The following is a 9,957-nucleotide window of genomic DNA, read 5'->3' as shown; positions in this document are numbered from 1 at the left end:
AAGAAATTATACAAAAAAAACCTAAGGCTCATAAATTCCAATAAAAGCAAAATTTACAATAATTGTATTGTAGAGTTATTAAACAATTAAATTATGCAAAATCATAATTACTTATAAATCGAACAAAACAAAACAAACGAAAAAAAAGAGTTCCTCACGTGTACAAAAAGGGAAGTCTTAATCAGGCAAAGGAGTTATGAAGAAAAGTGTAATTAATTGTCAGCTAAGAGTCTAATAATGGTTCTGGCTTCGACGACGACAATGATGATGATGTAGAAATTTCAAGCCATCCATCCCAACCCCAAGAAACCTGTACATGCCAGTGCCAATTTTGCCAATACACCACTTGACTTGAGGCTAAATACTAACATAGAACGCGCTAGCCGCTAAGACAATGTTCATTTGTAAATTAAGAGCCCCGCGAAACGGACGTCAAGGCGCGTGCGCAGCCTTAAAAATTGAAAGCAATTGAAATTTATTGAAAACACTTGCAAAAGTACGGCTTTATCGCAATTTTTTTTTTTGGAGGCAATGTTAAATAGAATATCAATTAGTTTGTTATTACTTTTGTTTACCTATGCTGCTGCTCTGGTGGACAAACAACAAAACTGGGCCCAAGTGCTGGGCATTGGTCTAGGCAATATAGCCAAACAAAATTTGTACAATGATGGTGAGGACACCAAAAAAGGATGAGAAATTTCAAAGGAACAAAAAATGTCTCTTAAATCTTGTTAATCAGTGATAAGTGAGAAAGTAATGAGTGAAAATATTGATAACCATCGTAAACATTTTAACAAATATTTTATGCTAACATGTATACAAAAAAAAACAAAATAAATAAAAGTTAAAAAATTTTAAAAATTAAAATCAATTAAAAAACAAAAATATTATTAGAAAAAAGAAATAAATAAAAAAATAAAATAAAAGTAAGCAAATAAAAACTAAAAAGAAATACAAAAAAAAAGATATAAAAAAAAATTAAAAAATAAAAACAAAAACAAAAAAAAATATAAAAAAAAATTATTAAAAAATAAAAAAAAATTATAAAAAATAAAAAAAAAATTACAAAAAAATAAAAAAAAAACAAATATATAGTAATTAAATAAAAAAAATATATAAAATAAGAAACAAAAAAATAAAAAATAAGTAAAAGCGTGCTAAGTTCAGCCGGGCCGAATCTTATTGGTTGCCCAAAAAGTAATTGCGGATTTTTTAAAATAAAGTAAATGCATTTTTAATAAAAGTTAGAATGAACTTTAATCAAATATACTTTTTTTACACTTTTTTTCTAAAGCAAGCTAAAAGTAACAGCTAATAACTGAGAGAAGAAAGAATGCAATTACAGAGTCTGAAGCTGTGAAAAAATTTGTCAACGCCAACTATATGAAAAATCCGCAATTACTTTTTGGGCAACCCATATATACCCTCCACCATGGATCACATTTGTCGAGTTCTTTCCCGATATCTCTTTTTAGACAAACAAAGCATAAAAGAAAAGAATTGTGCTATTTGAATTGAATGTTGGAGACCACAGTAGAAGTCTATGTGTAAAATTTCAGCTCAAGAAGTAAAATAGGGAGATCGGTTTATATGGGAGCTGTATCAGGCTAAAAACCGATTCAGACCATATTTGACACGTATGTTTGAGGTCGTGTGAGGAACCGTTGTACAAAATGTCAGCCAAATCGGATAATACGCCCTCTTGAGGCTCAAAAAAGTAAAGATCCCAGATCGGTTTATATGGCAGCTATATCTGGTTATGGACCGATTTGAACCATATTTGGTACAGTTGTTGGACGCCTTATCTCATAAACTCCCCATAAAAAATGGCAATATAGGGTTTAAATAAATGATATTTGGGCACGATGCTGATATTTTTTTCAGTATCTAGGGAATCACCTTCAAGTATCTAGGGAATCACCTCCACCCAAATCGGACATCATGACAATATCGGGCTGAATTAAGAATTTTAAGAATAGAGGCCGTCGTAGCCGCAGAGGTTAGCATGTCCGCCTATGACGCTGAACGCCTGGGTTCGAATCCTGGCAAAACCATCAGAAAAAATTTTCAGCGGTGGTTTTGCCCACCTTATGCTGGCAACATTTGTGAGGTATTATGCCATGTAAAACTTTTCTCCGAACTTTCGGACTCAGCTATAAAAACGAGGCCCCTTATCATAGAGCTTAAACTTGAATTGGACTGCACTCTCATTGATATGTGAGAAGTTTGCCCCTGTTCCTTAGTGGAATGTTCATGGGCAAAGCAAAGCTTACATTTGCATTGCCCGAATTTATAATTGTAGGTTAGGTGTAGGGTATTATATAGTCGCCTCCGCCCGACTTTAGCCTTTCATTACTGGTTTTAATTTTATTCTCAATTTTTTTTACTTATTTTTTATTAAATTTTACATTTTTATTTGATTTTTATACCCACCACCGAAGGATGGGGGTATATTCATTTTGTCATTCCGTTTGCAACACATCGAAATATCCATTTCCGACCCTATAAAGTATATATACTCTTGATCAGCGTAAAAATCTAAGACGATCTAGACATGTCCGTCCGTCTGTCTGTTAAAATCACGCTACAATCTTTAAAAATAGAGATATTGAACTGAAATTTTTGCTCAGAATCTTTTTTTGTCCATAAGCAGGTTAAGTTCAAAGATGGGCTATATAGGACTATATCTTGATATAGCCCCCATATAGACCGATCCACCGATTTAGGGTCTCAGGCCCATAAGTCACATTTATTATCCGATTTTGCTGAAATTTTGAGACAGTGAGTTGCGTTAGGCTCTTCGACATCCTTCGCCAATTTGGCTCAGATCGGTTCAGATTTGGATATAGCTGTCATATAGACCGATCCTCCGATTTGGGGTCTTAGGCCCATAAAAGCCACATTTATTGACCGATTTTGCTGAAATTTGGGACAGTGAGTTATGTTAGGCCCCTTGACATCCATCGTTAGTTTGGCCCAGATCGGTCCAGATTTGGATATAGCTGCCATATAGACCGATCTTTCGATTAGGGTCTTAGGCCCATAAAAGCCACATTTATTATCCGATTTTGCTGAAATTTGGGACAGTGAGTTGTGTTAGGCCCCTCGACATCCTTCGCGAATTTGCCTCAGATCGGTTCAGATTTGGATATAGCTGACATATAGACCGATCTTTCGATTTAGGGTCTTAGGCCCATAAAAGCCACATTTATTGACAGATTTTGCTGAAATTTGGGACAGTGAGTTGTGTTAGACCCTTCGACATCTTTCATAAATTTGGACCAAATCGGTCCGGATTTGGATATAGCTGCCATGTAGACCGTTCCTCCGATTTAGGGTTTTGGGGCCATAATAGGCGCTTTTATTGACCGATTTTGCTGAAATTTGGGACAGTGAGTTGTGTTAGACCCTTCGACATCTTTCATCAATTTGGCCCAGATCGGTCCAGATTTGGATATAGCTGCCATATAGACCGTTCCTCCGATTTAGGGTTTTGGGGCCATAACAGCCACATTTATTATCCGATTTTGCTGAATTTTGGGACAGTGAGTTGTGTTAGACCCTTCGACATCCTTCGCCAATTTGCCTCAGATCGGTTCAGATTTGGATAAAGCTGCCATATAGGCCGATCTTTCGATTTAGGGTCTTAGGCCCATAAAAGCCACATTTATTATCCGATTTTGCTGAAATTTGGGACAGTGAGTTGTGTTAGTCCCTTCGACATCCTTCGTCAATTTTTCCCAGATCGGTCCGGATTTGGATATAGCTGCCATATAGACCGATCTCTCGGTTTTAGGTTTTGGGCCCATTAAAGGCGAATTTATTGTCCGATTTCGCCGCGATTTGTGACAGTTCGTTGTGTTAGGCTTTACGACATCCGTGTCGCATGTGGTTCTGATCGGTTTATTTTTAGTGAAAGCTTCTAAAAAGACCAATATTTTGGTCCAAATCGGAACATATTTCGATAAAACTGCTATGGGACATAAGGTATACAATTTACATCGGATTTTGATAAAAGTAGGTTTACATAATTCCGGAGGTGGTGGGTATCCAAAGTTCGGCACGGCCGACCTTAACGCCTTTTTACTTGTTTTCTTATTATTAATTTTTTATTATTTTTTTTTTAATTTGATTGTTTGCAGTTACAGATTAATCTGTTAAAAAAAAAATTAAAAAACACTTAAAAATAAAAAATAAAAAAGAAAAGGTCGCCATAAAATTTTACAGCGTTGATTTATAAAATTTTATCAAAAGCGGACTGAATAAATGTTTGTCCTAACTTTTAAAACTTAAACATTTTATGACAAAATTGTTACCTTGATTTGTTGTAATACATTTCGTTTTTTGTTCTATTTGCATTTGGGGACAGCTTACCTGAAATGATAAAAATAGAAAAAGATAAAAATTAACAATTAGATTATGACAAATAATGGAAAAGATAAGATATGAAAGTTTCAAAGCAATGTGAGAAAATGTATCGGCAGCCAACATTAATGTCTGATAAAATAATGAAAAATGTGTTTTATCTAAATGATATTCGTTTCGAAAGCAACTTTTAAAACATATTAAAAGAGTTTATATTCAATGAATGAGTAATTATGTCAATAAATATTTTATTGTATATATTTTCACTTTCAACAATAACATTTATTTTCTCTTCAGAGTGTCTACCTTATCGACCACAAATATAAAACAAAATACTTGTCCCCCTTTGGACAGAAAATAACTTAGAAATTTCACATTTAATATCCCTCCTTCGTGGGCAAACAATAATAATAACAATAACATTTGAACGTTTCGTGACATTTTTTCTCTGTGTTTTCTAGCAATTTCAAATATTTTTCTAGCTGTCTGTTTGTCTGCGCCACCAAATGGCCACCATGAACTAAATTTGTGTTTTTTGTTTTTGTGCACCCTTTCCCGTTTGCTCATTACTCAGCATTATTACAAGTTAACAATGGACTAAAGAGACACCTCACAGTTCCTGTCATGCATATTAATTGTGTCAATTAATACTTTGTTTATGTCTACTTTTTATTTTGTTTTGCTAACAGCACCCCGACAGAATGCAGAATACGATTTCATTGTTGTTGGCTCTGGCCCAGCAGGTTGCGTGCTGGCCAATCGTCTGTCCGAGAATCCCAAATGGCAGGTTTATCTCATCGAAGCCGGAGGCGTTGAGTCTTTGCCACATCAAATACCCATAATGGCGGCATTTCTTCAGGGGACGCACTCCAATTGGGGCTACAAATCGGTGCCGCAGAAGCAAGCCTGTTTTGGCATGAACAACAATGAATGCTCGCTGCCCAGAGGCAAGATCTTGGGCGGCACCAGCTCCATCAACTACATGATCTACAATCGAGGCAATCGCAGAGACTTCGATCGCTGGGCTGAGTTTGGCAATGAGGGCTGGTCCTATGAGGAGGTGTTGCCCTATTTTCTAAAATCGGAGAACGCCAATTTGAAGGGATTGCAAATGTCACCCTACCACAATCATACGGGTCCTTTGAGTGTGGAAGATGTTCGTTATCGCACTACTGCTGCCGACGCCTATGTCAAAGCTGCCCAGGAGGCGGGACATCGAAAAACCGATTACAATGGGGAGTCACAAATGGGAGTTTCCTATGTGCAGGCCACCACTCAAAATGGCAGAAGACACAGTGCCTTTGCCTCCTATATACAGCCCATAAGGAATAGCCGACGGAATTTACATATAGTCACCATGGCTAGGGTTACCAAAGTTCTCATTGATGTTGACACCCAAAAGGCCTATGGTGTTCGCTTGTTATACCGCAACACCTTGTATACCATTAGGGCTCGCAAGGAAGTTATACTCTCAGCAGGAGCTTTCAATTCTCCTCAAATTCTAATGCTTTCGGGCATAGGCCCCAGAGACAATCTGGAGGCCATTGGAGTGCCCCTAGTTAAGGAGTTGCCAGTGGGCAAACTTATGTATGATCACATGTGCCATTTTGGACCCACCTTTACCACCAACACTACAGGCAATACATTTTTCGTCTCACAGACCAGACCTGGACTCTTCTCCTCCTATTTCAGAGGGGATCCTTCAACAGTGCTCTCTTCCATTGGAGGCGTCGAAACTTTAACCTTTGCCAAGACTCCTCAGTCACAGGAACCCTCCGATATGCCTGATGTAGAATTAATCTCAGTGGCTGGCAGTTTGGCCTCTGACCAAGGCACCGGCCTTATGCAAGGAGCCAATTTCCGCCAAGACATCTACACCAAAGTCTATGAGCCTTTGTACAATGCCCAACAGGATCATTTCAGTTTTCTCATTATGCAATTTCATCCCAAATCTGTGGGTCGTTTGTGGCTGCGTACTCGCAATCCTTTGGAATGGCCACGCATTAATCCCAAATATTTTCACAATTCCGAAGATGTGGAACACATTTTGGCGGGCATTAAAGAAGTCATACGCATCAGTCAAATGCCTGCACTACAAAGGCTGGCCACACGTTTGCATGATCTACCCGTGCCTGGCTGTGAGGAGCATACATTTGGCAGCGATGATTATTGGCGTTGCTCCATACAAGTCATGTCGTACACCTTACATCATCAGGTGGCCACTTGCCGTATGGGCCCAGACACCGATGACACCACTGTGGTCAATGCCAAACTGCAAGTGCATGGCATTGCCGGATTAAGGGTAGCGGATACGAGTATTATACCCTTTCCACCCACCTGTCATACAAATGCGGCCTCATTTATGATTGGTGAAAAGGCCGCGGATATGATACGAGCACAATGGTCTGAAGAGGATGAGTGAAAAGCAGTATTTTAAGTTATTGTATGCCTTAGAAATAAGTTTAGGTATAAATAGGTAAAAACATAATTTTAGATATATTTTTTATTTTTAACTTAAATTAATAACAAAATATAAAATTTAATTAGTAAAAAGGCTTTATGCTTGGGCAGGTGAAACCTAATAATTCTCTGGGCAAATTCTTCTTTAGAGCGGAAGCTAACGCACGTTTCGTGTTTTCTATAGAAAATTTTATTAAAATTTTATTTCTATAGAAAATTTTGTCAAAATTTTATTTCTATAGAAAATTTTATTAAAATTTTATTTCTATAGAAAATTTTATTAAAATTTTATTTCTGTAGAAAATTTTGTCAAAATTTTATTTCTATAGAAAATTTTGTCAAAATTTTATTTCTATAGAAAATTTTGTCAAAATTTTATTTCTATAGAAGATTTTGTCAAAATTTTATTTCTATAGAAAATTTTGTCCAAATTTTATTTCTATAGAAAAAATTTCTCAAAATTTTATTTCTATAGAAAATTTTGTCAAAATTTTATTTCTATAGAAAATTTTGTCAAAATTTTATTTCTATAGAAAATTTTGTCAAAATTTTATTTCTATAGAAAATTTTGTCAAAATTTTATTTCTATAGAAAATTTTGTCAAAATTTTATTTCTATAGAAAATTTTGTCAAAATTTTATTTCTATAGAAAATTTTCTCAAAATTTTATTTCTATAGAAAATTGTCTCAAAATTTTATTTCCATAGAAAATTTTGCCAAATTTTATTTCTATAGAAAATTTTGTCAAAATTTTATTTCTATAGAAAATTTTGTCAAAATTTTATTTCTATAGAAAATTTTGTCAAAATTTTATTTCTATAGAAAATTTTGTCAAAATTTTATTTCTATAGAAAATTTTGTCAAAGTTTTATTTCTATAGAAAATTTTGTCCAAATTTTATTTCTATAGAAAATTTTGTCAAAGTTTTATTTCTATAGAAAATTTTGTCCAAATTTTATTTCTATAGAAAATTTTGTCCAAGTTTTATTTCTATAGAAAATTTTGTCCAAATTTTATTTCTATAGAAAATTTTGTCAAAATTTTATTTCTATAGAAAATTTTGTCAAAATTTTATTTCTATAGAAAATTTTTCAAAAATTTTATTTCTATAGAAAATTTTGTCAAAATTTTATTTCTATAGAAAATTTTGTCAAAATTTTATTTTTATAGAAAATTTTGTCAAAATTTTATTTCTATAGAAAATTTTGTCAAAATTTTAATTCTATAGAAAATTTTGTCAACATTTTATTTCTATAGAAAATTTTGTCAACATTTTATTTCTATAGAAAATTTTGTCAAAATTTTATTTCTATAGAAAATTTTGTCAAAATTTTATTTCTATAGAAAATTTTGTCAAAATTTTATTTCTATGGAAAATTTTGTCAAAATTTTATTTCTATAGAAAATTTTGTCAAAATTTTATTTCTATAGAAAATTTTGTCAAAATTTTATTTCTATAGAAAAATGTGTCCAAATTTTATTTCTATAGAAAATTTTGTCAAAATTTTATTTCTATAGAAAATTTTGTCAAAATTTTATTTCTATGGAAAATTTTGTCAAAATTTTATTTCTATAGAAAATTTTGTCAAAGTTTTATTTCTATAGAAAATTTTGTCAAAATTTTATTTCTATAGAAAATTTTGTCAAAATTTTATTTCTATAGAAAATTTTGTCAAAATTTTATTTCTATAGAAAATTTTGTCAAAATTTTATTTTTATAGAAAATTTTCTCAAAATTTTATTTCTATAGAAAATTTTGTCAAAATTTTATTTCTATAGAAAATTTTCTCAAAATTTTATTTCTAAAGAAAATTTTGTCAAAATTTTATTTCTATAGAAAATTTTGTCAAAATTTTATTTCTATAGAAAATTTTGTCAAAATTTTATTTCTATAGAAAATTTTGTCAAAATTTTATTTCTATAGAAAATTTTGTCAAAATTTTATTTCTATAGAAAATTTTGTCAAAATTTTATTTCTATAGAAAATTTTGTCAAAATTTTATTTCTATAGAAAATTTTGTCAAAATTTTATTTCTATAGAAAATTTTGTCAAAATTTTATTTCTATAGAAAATTTTGTCAAAATTTTATTTCTATAGAAAGTTTTGTCAAAATTTTATTTCTATAGAAAATTTTGTCAAAATATTATTTCCACATTGATGTCAAATTCGTTTACTGCTTCCAAGTACCTTTCATTTGAGTCCCTATACCTCCGCAAGAGACGATTTGAGGTGGGGCGCCCCCCTCTTCCGTACTCACGCAAAAATTTGAATGCATGTTTCGTTGTGTACTCCCAAATACCTTTGATTTGAATCCCATATTGACCCAATCGGTCTATAGGTCCGCTCGAGGGGTTTTGGGGAAGGGCGCTCCCCCTCACACTTGATATGAAAATTGAGAGGCATCATCGTACTCAATGCCGAAATCATTCTAATAGGTCAATATGCCTAAATTTAAAAAAAGACCTTTCATTTGAATTCCATATTGACCCAATCCGTATACAACCGTTATCTTCAAAACTAGGTTGACATAGCCTACATATAATATTGTCCTGTATTATAATTCTATATGACCGCTCAAAGGTTTTTCAGCTCGGTACAGAATGTGATTTTTCTAAAACGCCAGCGTTTTCTTTTGACAACATTTCCAATTACAGGTTGTTTATCATACAGTAATGCCTAATGTTATAATCTGTTATTCTGAACTTTAGCCAAACGCTACATTTTTTGTCCGTCTTTTTCATGACAATATTATAAAATCTCCTGAAAGCGTTTTTAAGCCTTTTTAACTAGAGGATTATTGATATCTTCATACGCCGCGTTTTTTGCCTTCTTGGCCAATGGACGATGGCCTTGTGTGTAACCAGTTTTATCGCACTGACAATCTTTGTCGCGCTGACAATCACGGCTCAGCGCACTCTGTTCGCACCATAAAGATTTGTCTACATATCCCAAATTCGCATCTTTTGTCTGTCTAGAACATTAATGCATCTAAAGGCGCCCTAGTTTGTGTAAGGACTGTTGCCATATGACGCATTTTCCATTTGGATAATTCCCAACATCTGTAGATGAAAGTTTTCTATCTGTCAGGCCAATAGCTGACATATTCGTTGGGTTGACTCATGAGGACTGCC

General features: G+C 33.2%; 1 protein-coding gene across 1 annotated transcript; it reads left to right on the top strand.

Annotated features, from left to right (window-relative positions):
• Positions 1-409: 409 nt before the first annotated feature.
• Positions 410-6,836, top strand: LOC106084280 (glucose dehydrogenase [FAD, quinone]). Its single transcript, XM_013247853.2, has 2 exons — positions 410-670; positions 5,055-6,836. The coding sequence occupies exons 1-2, from the start codon at positions 532-534 to the stop codon at positions 6,785-6,787; spliced, it is 1,872 nt and encodes a 623-aa protein (XP_013103307.2). The 5' UTR covers positions 410-531; the 3' UTR covers positions 6,788-6,836.
• The last annotated feature ends 3,121 nt before the right edge of the window (positions 6,837-9,957 follow it).

Source organism: Stomoxys calcitrans, chromosome 4, assembly GCF_963082655.1.
Source record: "Stomoxys calcitrans chromosome 4, idStoCalc2.1, whole genome shotgun sequence".
Lineage (NCBI taxonomy): Eukaryota > Metazoa > Arthropoda > Insecta > Diptera > Muscidae > Stomoxys > Stomoxys calcitrans.
The sequence above is the reverse complement of the archived record's forward strand: the minus strand, read 5'-3'. Positions and strand labels throughout refer to the sequence as shown.